This window comes from Papilio polytes, unplaced genomic scaffold, assembly GCF_000836215.1.
Source record: "Papilio polytes unplaced genomic scaffold, Ppol_1.0 DF821845.1, whole genome shotgun sequence".
NCBI lineage: Eukaryota > Metazoa > Arthropoda > Insecta > Lepidoptera > Papilionidae > Papilio > Papilio polytes.
Window position 1 is genome coordinate 2,602,175 of NW_013527359.1, and position 19,658 is coordinate 2,621,832.

The window sequence follows — 19,658 nt, forward strand, 5'->3', positions numbered from 1 at the left end:
TAGACAAATTAATTTGAAAAATGAAGAATATATTTACCTACTCATTGCAATACAGCATTTCAATAGTATGTTTTTTACTGACAGATTATAGCAAACTTGCAATTACCACGTACTGTTGAAGCAATTTGTCATCAAGAATAAATTGCATAATAAGACATATTGGTATTTATTTACTTGTACTATTTTTAACTACGACACTTTAATAACGAATTTGTAATTATTAACAGTTATACGGTTGTAATCAATGCGTTATTTTTAGTAAAACTAGACAGCAAATACTATAATGCCGTATTCAAACGAACTCTTGTAAGATCTCTGCCTATAATCAAAGCAACAATATTTAGAAAGATGCTTCAAATTCTCTGTTAAGCTTGAATACTCCAGATATTATTACAAATTATGTACTCTAATATTAACTATTTAACAAACATAGATTGCTTTGAAAGCGAAATATTTGAATGATTTATCGTTTCCATAGGGATAACATGTAGGAGAATAGGATCTCTACACAAACAAAAGACGAGCATCATCAATACATCGCTAAATAAAAACGCATGCTACGGCCAGTGACTTCCAACAGGCGGAGCAATCCACTCGTCACACGACACTAAACATTAATGTATTTCTTTTTAATTTACGTAATCGTTTGGAAAACTGGCACAATTTCCATAATGCACTGATACGTCTGAGATCGACAACTTTCGCCAATACGCAGTTTCTCTCAATCGTATAACAGGTTACAGCTGACTGTTTTTTTTTAATTCAGTGTTAATAAATATTACGGACTTTAATTACCACATTGATAATAAAACGTTTTAAAATGAATACGATATGATGCAAGTATGATAAAAAAAGTTATTACATTTTACACAAAAAGCCAATTATATTATTAAGTTGGCATAAACAAAAGGTATTTTTGATTGATTTATAAATAACAGAAAGTATCTCGTCTTGTTATTTGTTTATAGACACTGATAAGTTACTACGACGCTGACTACACTGGAGTTATCAATATAATAGCTTTAAATATGGTAGTCTAACGATAATGGGAGAAATGAGATGAGAAAATCTAGGAAATTAACCTTGACCGAAACCAATTTATCGAGTTTGACATGAACAGATGGTCAGATCACAGCGGTCTTGACGGTTAAAGCAATATTCGTCATACATAATTTGTGAAAAGACAGGCCATTGCATTTAATTCGAGGCCACCAGATATGAAGGCGAACAACCAAACAATTTGGTTACTATATGTAAATAAAATCTTATAGAAAATTATCAAATTCATATAACCTGAAATAACTTTACCATACTAGGAAAAGATGTACTGCAGTATCATATAATATTGAAACACTGAACAGTTTCACGCTTAAAATGAATTAATAGGACGAACAAACAGAATACAAGCGCGCTCTACTAATTAGGGGAATATCCGAATTTATTCCTAGAACATTCAACGGAAATTAAAGTAACCTAGTATGCTTTATTAAAGTGTGAATAAGCAGTTATTCGCAATGTTAATAATTAACTATATGTGCAAAATAAAATTCGAGAACGGTTATCGCTCGCGTAAATATATCTTTTTTATATTATAAGGTGGCAAATAAGAAAGCGGCCATCTGAATCCGCTGATTGGCAAAGCGACCTCTGCCCATAAACATCCGCAATTGCAGATGCGTTACCTACCCCTAACCAACGGAGGAGTCGCACATAAAGAGGATATTCCCCTTCCTATGCGCCTCCTCCACCGTCAAATCCACTCTTCCCTCCCATTCTTTCCTCATAAGAAAAGGGTGGGAAGAGAAAGGGACTAGAATTAGGCCTTAGAATCTTTACTGTTCACAAATTGTTTTAATAAGAACCATATCACTATTAGAATCATAAACACCTTAATACCGGAATCGATTCACAATAAAGATGAGGAAGTGAATATAGCGGTTATCAGAGGTACGATAGTTTTATGGAATTTGGCACGAAAAGCGATCGCATCACGACATATTTATGCAACGATCATTGACCACGAAAGTTCTGCACGTTGCATAACTATACTATGAAATCGGTTATAGAGTACTGTTCGGGTTAACGGATTCATATCTCAATTTCGATATCCCGTAACTGCGAATTGTGGAAAACATAAAGTTAGTTTGTTCATACTTATTTTATGAGCTTTGCACAGACGTTTTCAAAAACCATTGAAAGAATGGTAATTAAAAGGAGTGTGAATAATGATAAGGACAAAATAAAAACATTAGAATGGATTACTTAGAAAATTACATTACGAAAAAAAAACAATTGACATCTACGGTGAAAGAACTTTCATAGTAAAAGATTCACAGTGTTGCATTATTAACTAGAAACTTATATTTGCATATACGTAAAGTTAATTTAGAGGAGGCTAAGAACAATAGATAAGCCGGTAGTAAATGGTCATTATCTCTAATTGAATAAAGACAATTCAGTGTTAGCAATTAGGACTTAGTGAGAACGTGGCCCCTTGGCGTGACGCCTACACAGTATGAGTTTGGTTGTACGCTTATCGAATTTTTATTAATAATATAAGTTTACTAATTAACAATCGTTTATTTTTAACCTAATATATGACTCAGTTTGCTCGTTTTAATTTGATATATATTCCCTATCCAGTTTCTTTGCTAATAGTTCACATCTTGGAACAAAAAGTTATTCCGTACTTCTGTACTCTATTACATGTGCTAACCGAAAAAAAATGGGATTATTTTTTTTGTAAACACAACTATGTGTCCTTCCCTGGTAATAAAGTAAGTAAGATCTAAATTATGATAAAAGTATTGTGCTCGATGCAAATAAAATTATTTTCGCATTGTGCGTTCTCAGCATAAACTGTACATTAACGTATTTACGTTGGTGTCGCAATGTGCAATTGAGTATTGATGTTACAAATTTCAAATGTTCAATGAATTTCAGTTTCTAACATGTTTTTTTTTTGTATTAAATTACTATTTAAACAGGATATAAATGCAAGCTATGTTTAATGCGTAGTATTTTTGAACTGCTGTTCGCTGTGACCTTTTCTTAGTATCAATAACTAATCCAATAACATCGCATTAGCAACACATCAACAAAACCTTACGTCTTTTCACCGCGCACTAAACAGCTGATTTCTTATCACAATCACAACACAAACACTATAAATTGTACATTAAAAAAAGTTCTAAAACACTTCACTTGTACTTTTGGCACAAAAGTAGTGTGTGCCTTGAACCGAATCACATAAAAAAAGCTTATTTTTTTAATTTTTGAAAATCGAACGCAGATCAAAGGCGGAGTTGTGCAGCCAGTCGGAAGTAGTGTAGCGCACTGTGGCTCGCGCGCCGCGTGCCTCGCGTCTGCCCGCGTCGCAGACGGAGAAATGTAGGGTCGTCAAATGTGATTCGCTACGATAATTACATGTAATTTTCCGCTTTACAGAATAGCAATAAATAGTAGTAAATAAGCTTAAAGACAACTTAATTATTCAAACAATACACTGAATACCTAAATTCCAACTATAATTTTAAACAACAAAGTTTTATCTATGTACATTGTAAGATTACTTTCAGAAAACTATTTAGTTAAATTACAGAATCTATTCCGTTCTTTATATTTCAGTTAAACTAAGCTAATAATGATCTTTGTTATTTTTTTCAACAATTAGCGTTAACTAACCAGGAACAATATAAGTGCCAACCCTATTATTGTACACAAACGATAGAATAGTAGAGAGAGCATCGTCGCGCCTGCCGCCGCATCGCCTGATATGAACGAACCTACAAATGCACTCCTATCGAATATTGAAAACTGACTCAACACTAGTAAAAGCTCAATTGTCTACAAATCAAGTAAAACCCTTTCAAGTTCAAACGCGTGAATCACGTACGGGAGAAATGTAATGTGATTGTTTGTTTCATTACAGATTACATTGGCGTTTTACATGTTTTCTATTTAGTGTGACTGAATGTCAAGGGTTTCTTATATTTACTATATTTGTAGTTAATATTTGATAATTCAGTGTTATTTTAACTTGTTAAAGTTAGTGTATTTCATCATAGTCATTTTCCATAAATAATTTAAGCGCTGTTGTTATTTAACTAGCATTGCTCAGTCTTCTTTTGTTTATTTTCCAGTTGCTGGACTTGTTAGCTTGTAAATGTTTGTTTTTGAGTCCAGTTACAGTATAGTAGTTTGCCCATGTCATAGTACCTTCGGTAGTTCGTGAAGAGTGGTCACTAAAGATCTTAAAATAACAGAAAATTAGTACTAGTGAAGACTATATTAGTAGCTACTAGAGGTACTAGCAGACAATGTTACTAATTGCTATTCTTCTTACTAAGATTAGAAATGTTTAGATGGATGAATGTTTGTTAGAGTTTGTAGCCTAAACTGTTGAACGAATAGTGATAAAATTTGCCATAGATATAGAGTATAGAATAGTCGGAAAGAACACGTAGGCTACTTACTTTTGTTTTGTTGTTTTTTTTTTTTTAATTTCACGCGGACGGAGTCGCGGTCGAAAGATAGAAGTTAAATATTTGTAAAGCTTTAACTGGGATGTGTCCGATTTAGCGACATCTTAGAGATCTATTCACAGTCTACAGACTTTATACACAACGAGAATTTATCAATGAAATACGTTTGAAATAGCGAGTCGTTGTTACCTTCAATGAGAAATGTGTGTAACTTGTATGGTGGGTAAAGATAAGTGCAAATTTAATTATTAATTAAAAAAGCAAAAAGCCACGTTGTTCTGTTTTCGAAAAATACAGAAATAGTCATTTAGTAACGTTGTTAAAAGGACAGGCAGTTTAAAGTTAAAATCACCTCTTGAATACCTTTTTCAGCGGTAAAATTTAATTAAATCCGAGTTAACGATGCTTACTGCGTTTTACTTTACTTTTTTTCTCATTAATGAAAAGTTTTTTACAGCTCTATTTTGTTGCAATACACAACTATAAGTAAAACATAGATTTATACAATATACAAAATGCACGTGCTGAAATATTTTGCAGATGTTTTTTTATCCTCTCATAAGCCACGCTTTACCTTTTTAAGACTACAAAAAAATAAGAGAGATGTATATTATAACTACGGTATTATCCTCAGCATATACAATCTTATTTATTTATAAGACGTCCTCAGTCCTAAGGTCACAGATAAAATATTCATAGTATCCGGACGCCGTCTGCAACTTTCAAGAAAGTTCAATAACGACCACTTGAGTCCTAAATGTAAACTTGATCATGTCTTAAATGGAAACTTGATATCTCAGTAACATCTGAATAATTGAATACACAAATTGGAACATGTTTCTTGTACGGGTAGGAATAATTAACCGTGAATTTCCACTACGGAAAAACACATCGACATCCCTAATAATCCCTTTTAAGAACCAATACAACAATGTATTCTTTCAAAAATATATCAGTAGTGAAAACATACCCTAGTTGACGGTTTTTCACTACAATCGCTTGACACTTTCTAAACCCATCTCTCAAACTAAATATCTAGTTTCGGTGCTACAAATTCTGCTTTCGAATTCCTTCAAAAAGCAAAAAACAAGTGACGCACAATACAGTTAACACACGTCAGTATTCAGATATTTGAGCTTTCCCGTGTTTTTAGTTGGTAGTATATGCGAAAGAAATACAATATAACTTAATATTTGTTTCAGAACAAAGGGGACGCCACATGCGAACGGATTTCGATTAAATTGGCGTATCCTTCTTGATTATGGATGTAAGTTACATTTTATTATAACATCTAACTAAACTAATATTACTACGCATTCTGAGTTACTTTGTATGACAATTTGTGTCTGCATTATTTTCTATAAAAACAATTGGGAACATCAAACCGTACTTATTTTTAGCGGACGTACACTTGTATACTAAACAGTATGATTATGAGCTATTTAGTATTCAGGGCTAGCGCGGGCCGCCTAACAGGGACGGCGGTAAGTCAAGCATCTTACTTCCCTATTAGTCCCACCTGTGAGTCAGGTTTCATGTTAAATGACAAATCAAAGGCATCGCCCTCTCTATTGAAAACTTTAAATGCAACGTTTCATTTCTACGAAAGATTCCGCGACTAATTTGTTTTATTGCTTCCTTTCTTGAGGAATTGCGGCATATTAATTTTAACTTATAAACTCTTATGGGTTAAACTAGTAGTGAATCCTTTGAGGAGGTCCACAACTATCACCATCGGGGTATGTGATGAATAACATGTGCCCATGCCACGGTGAACGGTGAAGACGAGGGAGGCCAAAGGGGGATTAGTGGGTAGTCTCCACGTTCCTTTTCATTTGCGCAGGGATGTGGAGAGAATGCCACATACCCTGTGTGTCTTTCCCCAAGGTACCTTGGATGCGTAACACATTCCCCCTCATAAAAAAAAGTAGTGAATGCTTGTCAGTGCATAATTTTAAGTCTCCCAAATAACATGATCTATTTTAAAACCAAAACTCAACCCCATCTAAGAAGCGAACAACATTTTCAAAACTACGGACTTAATTTAAATTCCATACTTTTAAATGTCTCGTTCCGTTAACTAATAATATTGTTAAATCGGAATTCAAAAATATCTTATTTATCCGAATAAGTAAAAAATGCCTTCTCCTCCGTTTCTAACTTCCTTTTCATTGATTTTTCGATATATATTTTTAGAGTCGAGTGAAACGACTGTTTCCTGTAGCAGCAACGATTTTGTGTGCTAGTTCAATTAATCTCATAGATGATTCATTTTTTAAATTAGTGATTAACCTCGCAACTTTTAATTAGCTTTATATTACTTTTAATAAGTCAAAGATCAACGAAAATTAGCGAAAAACTTATTCTATGACCAAAAATAACTTGTTCTTTGAAGTGCAAAGAGTATGCGATGTCTGTAGGTAGCATAGTTTGTTGAAGTGTTGACAAGCAAAAGGTCCTTGAAATAAAAGGGAGACAATGAATTGCGGTTTTCTAATTAACATACAACAATGATGTTTCGTATCGGTTTGATTACTCATCGTGGTGTCAGTGTGCCGGCGGTATCTCTGCCGCTCGGGGAACGGGAGCCATATCAATTAAAAACGGCACACCCGTAATTGTTCTCGTTTTAGCTCCATTGCGCCAGACGAAGGGACAGCGTCAGTTGTCGTTATATTAAATATTTTATGTTTGTCAAGTATTAGTGATTCTTCGAAAGTTAGTGGTTGCCTTTATTCTAACTTATTTGACAGTCTAAGGGTCTGTCCCACCACTGCCTGATAGAGGCTCAGATAGTTTAAAAATGATTTTACTCTCAGATAAGATAACAAAATCCGTTATTTCCATCACATATCAATACTATTATAATAAAGCGTAAACACACACTTCTTTGTTGCCTAAGATCTTAGCAATTACAGCATATATTTTAATAACTCTTTTTTAATAAAAAGCCCTACACTTACGTCACGCTTTAGGCTATATATTTTCACGCCATTAAACTTAGGGGGAAATATTTTGGATAAAAACCCTAATGTGAGAAAGAGACCATAAGTTGCTGCCAACATCAAGAAAGAAAGATTGCTAAGGTTTGTCATGTCATGTCATTTTGACATTTGCTATTGATAATTTGACAAATCTAAGTAATAAAATGAAGTTTTTATAATTTCTTGCGGAAGAAGACGCATGGAAACAGCTAGTTTTATATATATTGTTATCAGACAATTTATAATTTGGTGAGATAGGCCCTTAGTCTCAATCTCCAATTTCAATTTGTTTTAGAGAAAACTCAACTTTATGCTTTCAGCGCCGAAGATGACATAAATCTGTTCTTGATTTCTTGTGCGGTTATAAATCGTGTTTCAAACTAATGCATTCATGACGAAACTGTTCCCTGTGACGTTGTATAAAGTCCCAAGTATGCGACCGGGAGTGAAGTAAAAAGCAGGCAGTAATCGATTGGAGCCGGATGGGTGCGCGCGCGACGCCTCGTTACGGTCCTCGGCCATGGCTTCCTTACAATACTGATGTCCGTTCTGCTTTCCCTAAACAGTGCCCTAAAGCTCCACTCCTACAGAGACAATTTACGTAGACTATATCGGAACATTTTATAGTATAATTAGTAAAAAAAAAATTATTACTTATAGCATGAGAGTACAAAGAAAACTAACTAAAGAAAAAGCTTCGAAAATCTTAGTTAGAAAGCCGTTAACATGACAAAATTTAGTTAAAAATTTTAAAGATTATAAAGAAACAGAAATTCAGAGTTTAAATTATTGTGGTCACCTTAGTCAGAACTAATGACACCCTGTAACAGTTTTAAAAACACGTCACTCTACTTAAGGACACCGTACTGCAATTAGCGTTAAAATGCCTTTGTTTAGTGACAAAAACAACATACTAACGATGGAAAAACTCAGACAACAGAAAACAGGAACAATTTAAAATAGTTTTTACCAAGCATACTTTTGTTACAAAAATTTATTATTATTATTTATTTTTTCAAAATAACACATAACTAGAACATTTATTAAAACATGTTATTACAATTTGAAAGCAACATAATATATAATTAAAACACTTGTATACCAGACAATTCTCTCAACTCTCAACTCTTAACATAAGTATGCAGTAGAAATAAATATATTGCTCAGAATTATTTATTCGAAAGACGTAAAACTACGACTCAACAAGCCAAATGTCGTCGTATTCGAGTCACAATTCTGTGTAAATAGATGTCTGGCTGTAGTTTTGATATCCTTCCGTCTGAAGTCCTTATAAAAGGTTTTTTTTTAAAGCCATATCCGCAACGTCTGAAAATACTGCTGGTTTTCGTCGCTCAACTACGGACTATAATGAACTGGCAGACATCTTTTGTGTTCCATAAATTAAAAGTACCTTTTAAATTTTAAATGGTGAATACATAAAATAATATAGCAATTTTTAGATTGACACCTAATAAATAATATTATGACACATTAGACTTATTTCAAAGTTTTTAAATTGAATAGTTTTACGTCGCCATCTAGTGTGAGAATCTAGCAATGTTCCGTCTAAACGTGAGTCTGTATAGTTTTAGCTATTCGCCGCTAGATGGCACTGTAGTTGGACAAATGTGCTATGGGGAATGAATTTTTAGAATAATAAATTAATTAAAATGCCATTTAAATTAAAGCCGTACCTTGAACGGGCACAGCTCGTAAAGACACGGCATCTTCTTCGATCTCGTCTTCAACTTCCTCCTCGGTGATAGACGGCGGTGCTGCCCAGCATCGCAGCCGTACACCAGCGGTTCCCGCGTTAGAACCGGCATCTATTCGCACCCGAGGAAGACTTCGAGTCGAGTATTCCCCGTTGTTATTCGTTGATTGCTGTCGACAATAAATAATTGGTTAAGAATTGTATTATAATAGTGGTAAAATGACTGTCTTAATACGTTGATATTAGAATCATGAATTTAATAATAATAATTAATTACGTATTACATGAGCAGCTTAGAATTAGGAAATTACGGCTTTGACAATTTTTCTGTAGAACATATTTTAAAAATTAAACTGTATTTTTTAAAATATGGATGATCAAGTTGACTTACAATTTAAATCGAATGTTTTCTATACTTTTCCCTATAAAGGAAATGTACATTTTCACAAATGGGAAACATATAGTAAGCATTGACAGGCACGCAATTAAACTCAGGATGCAACGAGTGGGTAGCGGTATCGCTTCCGAAATGAAAACATAAAATTAACTTGTTACTTGTGACACGCATTTTCAAACAGAACAGAGACATTAAATGTTTACTTTAACAGACCCTTAGTGTAGAATTTTCTTAAAATTAATTCTACGACTCCCATAGTGTTTATTGTGGTCAGTAAGACGTGAGTAAATAATACAAATAGTGTATTAATAGGTTAATAAAACCGCAAGTAAATCACGTTTAAATATAATATCGGGTCATATTTGTTTTCCTTCAGTATAACATTGTTTTGCGTTAAATTATGCAAATATCAACCGGATAATAAAAATAGGTGAACATCTGTAAGCATTTACTTCAACCGACTTTGACATTTAAAAAATATCTACGTAATACAAGCTTACGTTTTTATTTTTGTCCTACAATTAAATTCAAAAAATACTATGATAATCTATGTATTTGTCTATTCTTATTTAGGCAGCTAGGATGACCTACCTCTGGAATTTAGGGATACGATTTATATTTTAAACTGAAAACAAAGGACGGTTGTGCTTTATGTTATTACATTTATGGACATAAATGTTTGAGTATTATGCATGTAACTATAAATAACTAAATTAAACAAGGTTAAATGAAGAGATTATCTGCGGTAAAATTATTAAAATTGACAACAGATATCTCTCGTATTTTACGAATAATAAATGTAATATCGATCGTGATCACGAATAGAGAACCACGATCTTAATCTAAAAGAGAAAGATTGCAAATGTTTGTAACAAAATTAGATGATTCATTCTAGATAAATGCATAATCTTATTCTTACTAATATAAATGCGAAAGTTTCGATGAATATTTATTACTACATTTATTACTATCTCGCTGAAAATTGTCACAGATATAGAACATAACCTGGGAGAACACATACAATGCTAATAACTATTTAATTCCGCACGGATCGTGGCGCAAATTAAAATATTAAAAACACGAAAAGTCATGTATTGAATTCACAACAAATGCATTACTAAAGCATGTTATTAAACGTAAGATGGAGTTATGACATTAAGAGTTCCAGTAATAGTCTGTAAGTAGATCCGAGTAGTAATTATTGTTGTGCTTGTATGCAGCCGCGGGCAATGCGTGCGAAACAAATGAAGCAACTCTCGAGTGACACTATTGGCAGATGTGTAATTACGCTATTAAAGATGCCTTACACTGGCTTCTTCAAGCAATCGTTAACAACTGCTATGCGGACATAATCAGCAGCGGTTCGTGTATGTCGAATTTTGTAAATTGTATACCGCTGTTTAGTGAGATAACAAGAGTTGGTATATTGTTACATTGATAAAAAAAGCTTGAGTAAGTCACTAAATATTAGTTTTCAAGTAATTATTCCGATTGTTTAAATGTTTACCTTATATTCCTACAGTTACGTTAAATCAATTATAGTTAGTATAATTTGTTATATGTAATTTAATACATACATCACGCCATATAAAGAAATGTTACAAATTCCTTACAACATAAGTTCAAGTTTACGTCAATGACTAAAACTTTAAGAATGGATTGTTTCTGACGTGTTCTTAATCAACCAGTCACCTGATACCGTATGATAACTGATATACCTTTACTTTATTGTACTAGAGGCCTGTCCCACCACTGATAGAGGCTCAGATAGCCTAAAAATGACGTTACTGTCAGATAAGGGAACAAAGTCCGATATTACCATCACATATACACACATTGGATCGTTTATAATTTAGTGGGACAGGCCTTAAATCTGAAATACAAGTGTATTATATTCATTTATCAAAAAAAAGTTAACAGATGATCATGCTGTTCAAATTTTAACTTAAACATTTACGACTAAAAGTTGAAATTTGCAAGATCTTTCTCTTAAAAGCTCCTTTTTAATGATTACTATTACGTTACTTATTGCTAGTTTTTATTAAAGTAGCATTTTACTATCATACTATGAGAAATATAGAAATAGTATTTTTTTGTATTTAAATACGAAAAGTTTTATTGCTAATCACGTAATGTTACAAGTTAGTTTTCCTTTAATTTCTTATATAATATAGACCAGTCAATTTTCGTTGTGAAATTTATCATTTGACGGAAGATTCACCTTTTAGTAGTTAAAATATCGATAACAGTAACTATTCAGATTAACATAAACATATAAAATGTCAACACAATATAATATATTCGGAATATAATTTATCGTTAATTAGCAAAACGTGAGTTCAGAAAGTGGGTTGTACCCGTTTACATCGAGAGATAATGTGCTTTTAAATAGATAGTTACGTAAGAAGTTTCTGAACGAATTATTTTAAGGAGTAGAAACATTTATTTGTATTTTTAAAAAGAAACAAACCTATGGCACATAGTGTTGTTCATTTATTTTTATGATTATTTCTCTTTTTTATTGTAAACAGTAAAAACCATTTTATTTTAAGGCAGAAGGGCGAACGTGAAAGTAGGTCACATTTTTTATACGATTATAAATCACCAACTGAACGCCAAAGTTGTTTTTTATAGTAAAGAAAACATATTACGAAACAATCACGTTTCGTAAAAAGGGTTGACCAGACTGCCTTGACATATGAAGACAACAAATAATTTACTTGACGCTTTTCTCTATAGCTATATAAGAAAAACATAAACAGTAAATACTTACAGACCACTTAGATTAATAATAGGAATAAAATAGCCATGGACTAACGTTTTGTGTTATGTTCATTTCTATTTTTTAAATTCTTACTTCTTACTAATATTATTAGTGCGAAAGTTTAGTTTAATGGATGGATTCTTGTTAGAGTTTGTAGCCTAAACTGCTGAACGGATCTAGATAACATTTGGCATAGATGTAGAGAATAGTCTAGAAAAATATATACTACTTATTTATGTTTTTTGAGTCGCGGTCAAAAGCTAGTAGAATACTATTTCTAAAAGCTTCATGTTAGAAGCTTCAAGAAGAAGAAGAACACGAAATACGTTATTCTGATATATCCTCAATGAAGTTTCCATTTAAAAAGTCGAAAATACAAATTAGCTTTACAACATCCGAGACTCATCAAGTGTGACCCACTTACTAAGAGTTGAGAAGAGATGCATGCAGTATAAACAGGCGTCCGACAACACATATAGACATTTATAAATAGCTCCAAAAAATGATCGCACATTACAAGAAAACTGACTACTACCTCATATGAATTGAAATAGAACCACATAATGATTCATCTATTCAAATTGTTTAGATAAAATATTAACTGCCGAGCCCCAAACATTGTTTACATTAACTGTCCAACTAAAGATATATTTAAGTTAAAACTAGACTTTAATTACATTTTGTATCTTTGTTCATTTAAATTTATGAGTCGAATTGTTTTAGTTAGATATGAAAAGGGAACACATTATTGAATGACGTCACCGACTTAACATTTCGTGTCGTCATCGGGGCCAAAACAATTGCTACAAGAACCTGTTGACGTTCGCAACAGAATATCATCCCAATATCGTTTACTTGGAGATTTGACAAAATCAAGTGCGATGGAAACTATAGCGTAAGTAGTCGAAAAGGTTAGTTAATGTCAAAATAGATCGAGTAATAACTCAATTTGGATAAGAACGTGGCACGTAAAATAAAAGAGTATAATCGTTTCCCAGTTTTACTTGGTTTTTATGCAAATTGTGTAAGCAAATATTAAACCAGTATTTTGTAATAATAAGCTGAGATCAGGATTGAGCTCATGCTTCATAGCATTATATACTTAATGTACATTTAAATTTTTCGGTTTCATCGTTTATTAAGCTATTATTAGATATATGTACTTACCTATGTAAGTTTATAACATATAAATTATGCAAGCTTTCTAAACTTTTTATTTTCAGAACTTTATACTTTCTGTCAAAGTCATTTGTTAATTTTATTCTAATTGTATTTTTATCACATACTTTAGAATAATAGCAGTTTCTTTAAAAAAAGTAGCGATGATTTGGGCAGAACAGGATTTAAAAAAGCTTTAATTATTTTATTTTAAATCACATTATTAATATAATGGATATAACACCAGTGAATTACGTCACGCTCGAAGAATATCCAGACAAAAACTTGTCCACAAATTAATTACGCATGCTTTGGGCAGATGCCACATCGACCCGGCCAAGGACTACACGCGCCGCATTCTCTGAACAACAGAATCATACATGCTGATATAATATTTTTTAATATTAATATAGCTTGCATTTCAAGAAAAATAGACTTTAGGAAAACATTAATTTAAGCTGGTGCGAAATTCGTATTCAAACTAATAAAATAAAATGTTAATCTCCAAACGCCACTGTAATTAAATTCCAACACCCATTGTTGTGATAAGACATTCAATACTAACGATAGAAATGTAACGAATGAATCAAAGCAAAGAGTTCAGATAAAAGGAGTCTATAACAGGATGGTCGCTGTATTTCTAATGAACACGTGTTCGCTACAGTTATATTAAATATACGAGTACATTCGATACCGTTACTATTCTAACATTGGTATGCGTGCAGATTTTAAACTTGTCAAGTTATTCATTGAGGCGAGATGTGTTTCTACGCGTCGCCTACATTATCAAAAACAATGTTGGACCCATCTCTTTGTATGGTAATGTGCGTACATACGTAGATGCTCAGACGCCTTCGTCAATACCTTCTGTTGTCTCTTCGAAACATTATTACATTTAGCAATTACTATTCAAAAATACAAAGTAATTTGTTAATTATGCAAAAGTACTATCGTTCGAAAAGCTAAGAAGTTTTAATTTTGAGAAAGTTGTAAATTTTAATATGATATTGAGAAAAATATTGAAAAAACCACTTGGTTAAAAAACAGTATTAATTAAAGTGATTTTGTAATTAAAATGTCACATTTTTCATATTGAAATAGCAAGAGTCTAAAAATCAGAAATTCAAGCTTCATCGACTCTAAACACAGGCTTCTATTTAAATTAAAATGTCAATTTGTCTCCTTTCTTTGGTGTTGTAAAAGACAACGAAGGGAAATGTCACAAAACTTTTGTCGCATCCGCCAGATGGCCGCTAACCTGTTGAAGGAGTAAACACCTTTGATCTGAGTATTGTAAAACTTTTTAAATATGTATTAATATGATCTAAGCTCTATAGACGATGATATCTTAAATCGAATAGTGTAAAGGAATACAAACATTGCTTATAGAGAAATGTACACCTACAGATTATTTTTGCTGAACACAAGCATTGAAATGACAAAGTGATAAACACCTAAGAAAAATGTAAAAGTACTAAGTAATAAAAATTGAGTATAACCAACAACTACAAATTATCACGTCTAATAAATCTGATAACAGTTTTAATTATATTTCAAACTTCGGTAGTAGGAAGTGGTGATCGCATTAAGATAGGAAAGCTTTTAAATCTAAAACAACATCGTAATAACAAACTTATATAAGGCATGTTTTAAAATAGGCACAATAATACAGGAGTACGAAAATAGAAGCAAGCCAATGCAGTGGTTAATAAAAGACGGTCACTCGATATTGAAGAGACACATCGACTATCTGTGCTGTGCCCACAATTCAATCCTTTATTGTTTTATTGTCGATTGAATCAAGGAGGCTTTATTCACTAGAGGCTGTTATTTTATTTTACTACGCCATGAAGAATATTTTATAAGGCCGTTGTGTTGCCATAAAGGGCGAATTCAACTGCGTGGATTATCGGCTGTCTCTTCCATGTTGGGTAATGTAACATTAGTTATGGTTTGTAGTACCATTTTGATAAGCTTGTGTTAAGACACAAACACAAACTTAAGAGTTTGGTTACGGTTTTCTTAATTTGATTAATAATATTTAACATAAATGTATTTCACTATTATCATTTTTATCGTGCTTCTTGAGAAAACTGAAATAACGATGTAATGTACATATGTTTCGAAAATGAAAACTCACTGGGTAAATGTTAAATATTCAAAATATGTGGTTTACAAAGTTACAAAGCAAAAGGTAAATACCTTTTAAACTCGAGTTCAGCGACACCAGTGGAAGTGAGTCAGAGCGGCTCAAATACACTTGCAGTATTATGATAAATTGAATGTTAACAGTTGAAACATTTCAACCTTCTAACCTACGATATACTTACAATTATAACCTGTATATACTCGTACACTATGTAGCATTATAAAAGGACATAGTCCCAACACAAAGTATATCGTATAAGATGTTGCAAGTAAACACAAACTTCGGGCAAATTAAACGCATAAGGAAACTCAGATTCCCTAGAACGAGATGGTTATACCAAGTGGAATGTTGACCTGATAAAATAAATTGACAATCGTCGCATTGTATTATCAGAGGCCACAAGACTAATTGAAGTAACGTTAATTGGAAGACATCCACGAATTAATTAGTAATGTACTCGAAACATGCATATGTACTTGGTGACTGCAATATTAAACGAGGCATGGAATTTCTTAAAATCGCAAGCTTCACTACAAACCAGTTATAAAATATTACGCTAAGTGAATATATCGACGCAGTGAGTGCGATTTATTATCTCGAAGATGGACATAAACCTGCCCTATTGTTTTAAAATTACGGTAAGAAAAAAATTGCAAGGATATTTATAGTTCCTAAATGAAAGTCTTCAGAGTTTTACAAAACAAAGAGCTGTAGTATCAATGTAGGGCTTTATTATCCTAGAGTTTAACAGAAGAATGTATTTTTTATAGGAAACTACGAGTAGCGTATTCGAATGAATAATTGAATTTCTTTTATCGTCCACACATATAAAAGTGTGTATACATGTATATAACGTTCAATCTATATTAATAACGTCAAATCAGTTGCTGAGTATTGACGATATATAATAAAATCTACAGTTGAACTGGTGAGAATAAAAAACGTTGTTTATTAGGTTCAATGTTAACAAATCGCGCAAGGCAATTGGCGGTTGAAGTTTGCCGTGGTCCGGCGCACATGGCCGCCATGACAGCGAATGTTCCCATTTAAGTACGACGCCATGCGCCATATGGACGAACGCTTCCAAGAAATGGAAAATCAAATATACAATAACAATATTGTACGCAACTCTTTGTCTGTACATGATCCGTACTGTCCTTAAACAAATGAGAGTTTAGCGTCTAGCGTATGGTCATTTTCACTTAAAACTATGTTCTGTTCCTCATATTATTTTTAGATAGATTAAAAGCTTCATTAGTAAATAAGCTCGTAATCCATTAAAAAGTTCGAAATTTAGTTCTTTCCGCATTATCATAACACAGATATTATTTGACCTTCATAGTGCAAGATTTTATGCTTCAACGCTTTAGTTGTTAATATCGAAGTAAAAAAGCTCACTATAAGTAATTGCAGACGATAATTACAGTCACAGTAACGGTAATGAAGGTGTCAGATTATGAATAACACTGATTTAAATACAATGAAAGGGAAAACACGCAATACAAAACATCAATAAAATGAAATTGCAGGAATAAATAAGTATTAGCTAAGTTGAAAAATCAACTGTGTTTACTGTTTAGGATTAAAAAGTCAATTTTAATGGAATTACACAAACAACTCGACACTCGCAAAACTAATCTTACCTTGCGATCCACATAGAATCCAGGGAACGACTGTCCGATTGCGTGTAACAAGAAAAACACAATATTAATATTCATAAAAGCCATCTATATTGTATAAACGGTTTGAACACCACAATAAAAGAAAACTTGTGGTAACATTCAGTAGTTCATCATCATCTCCTCTGCCTTATTCTACTCCCGTAGGGTCAGTGCACCGAGTTTTCGTTCTTCAAAGCACTCTATCATCCGTCATCTCAGTCATCACTCCCTTCTTGATCATGTCACCTTTCACACAATCCATCCATCTCTTTCTACGTCTATCTCTACCGGTGTACCCTTACACATTCATAACTAACGTCCTAAACATAATGGTAACATGCAGTAGTTATTCCTATTTAAAAAAAAAACACTAAAAATAACTGTCATATAAGCGTGTAGATTTTGGAGAGGCTCGTTAGAGATCTATAAAAAATCAGATAAGATCTTAATAACAACGCTGCTTCTAATTGGAGTAGGAAGACGTGTGAACGAAGTATAGTGGGGAACATCGACACACTTCATCTCGAGTGCTGGTTAAAAACATCATTCATCTTCCCAAGCGGAACAGTCACTTGCTGTTTCCGTTCTCATTGTTCAAAGACATCCTGCTTTAGGCACACGTATACTTTTGCTGAGCCCAATTTGAACAAGGTACCGCAAAGGCGCAATTGTTAGGATACATAAATTCACATGAGTTACTACACGATCGTAAACGCTACTTGATGAAAGTAATAGCTGCAGGAAATACTATGATGTTTCTTAGTCAAATAAGAAAACTCTATACTGAACTCCAAAAGCTATAAAAAAAACAATCATACGACGATCCGAAGGTTCTTCGATTCAAAATATTGCACTACGTAAAAGTCATAAAGAATGTTCCCGACAATGCAGAAAACATAGGCCAGACATGGAAATGTTTACCATAATAAGTTCCAGCGAACCGATGACGCAACACACCTGATTCCGTTCACCCGTAATTATAGTAATAATGATAATCAGAACTCAAACAGTACTCGATGCTCTGAAAGACCGCACGCATGCGTCCGACACTTAACTGCACTTTCACTCGCATGATTAGGGTTAACCGGTCCCTGGGCACTAACACTTCCATCGGCTTTTCACCGTTTATCGGTCACATTTTTAAAGAAAATACCAGCTAGACGTCAATCGTCAGCTTTCTACGAGCTTAATTTTCTGGCTCGTGCTTGTGATTGACATTAAAACACACATTTGGCAAATAATGACTGAGTAATGCTTTTTATGCGACCTATGTATTGAAAAACTTACTACGCTCATAGATTAATGATTTATTTATAATTTTTTCTTGGGAATTGTCGCATTAAACCATACTAATATTACGAGTTTACTAGATGCGAAAGTTAAGATGAATGGATGTTTGTTACACTTTGTAGCCTAAACGAATGAATGAATTTCGATGAAATTTGGTATAGATGCAGATGATAGTCTAGGAGAACATATAAGCTACCCACTTTTGCTTTTTTAAATTCCACGCGGAGTCGCGGACGAAGGCTAGTAGCAAAGAAAAGTTTTATTGTATTTTGTTGATAATGTCTTAAGATTTCAATGTAAAATAATATTTAAACTTATCTTTGGGTTCTTTATCACATCGTGGTCTTGGCCTTTACCCTACGGAGGCTCAACATAGACATAAGTATTCCTTGTGCAGCATACTATTAGATTACACGCTGTAAGTGCACGCTCACGACCTGACGGCTACGCCCATTAGCACAACGTTCCGGAACGGGTAATCTTAATGACATCCGTGCTATTTTGGAATTTGTAGGGATTACTTCCTAAACGATAATGCATCAAATTATCATCGTACCGCTAAATTACTTTTATACCAACCATTATTTTAGCATCAATTAACAGTTACTTGGAAAACTGTTTATGCACAATATAATGGCCTTTTTTTTATAATATAAGGTGGCAAACGAGCAAACGGTCACCTGAATCCACCAAAATGGAAAGCGACCGCGGCCTATAGACATCCGCAATTGCAGATGCACTGCCTACCCTTCATTGATGGAGGAAGAGACGCACGTAAAGAGGACATTTTCCCTTCCTATGCCTCTCTTCCACCGTCAAATCCACTTTTCCCTTCCATCCTTTCCTCTTAAGAAAAGGGTGGAAAGGAAAAGGGACTAAAATTAGGCCTCCGGCACCACACTCATCAGACGAAACGCGGAATTGATTCCACTTCTCGCCTGTTTTCTGTGTGGTCGTGGTATTACACCGGGCGAACCGGCCCTATAGTGCGAAGATGTTAAAGCGGGCTCTACCACTGTTAAATGCCTATGTATACCACAATCTATTACTGTGTTTT

At 33.4% G+C, this 19,658-nt stretch overlaps 1 protein-coding gene across 1 annotated transcript in view; it reads right to left on the reverse strand.

The window, feature by feature from the left end:
- Positions 1–19,658, reverse strand: part of LOC106107795 — a 98,308-nt gene that overhangs the window by 59,378 nt on the left and 19,272 nt on the right. The window contains exon 4 of the mRNA XM_013288799.1: positions 9,163–9,352. Within this exon, the coding sequence (XP_013144253.1) occupies positions 9,163–9,352 (190 nt within the window). The remainder of the gene's footprint in view (positions 1–9,162; positions 9,353–19,658) is intronic.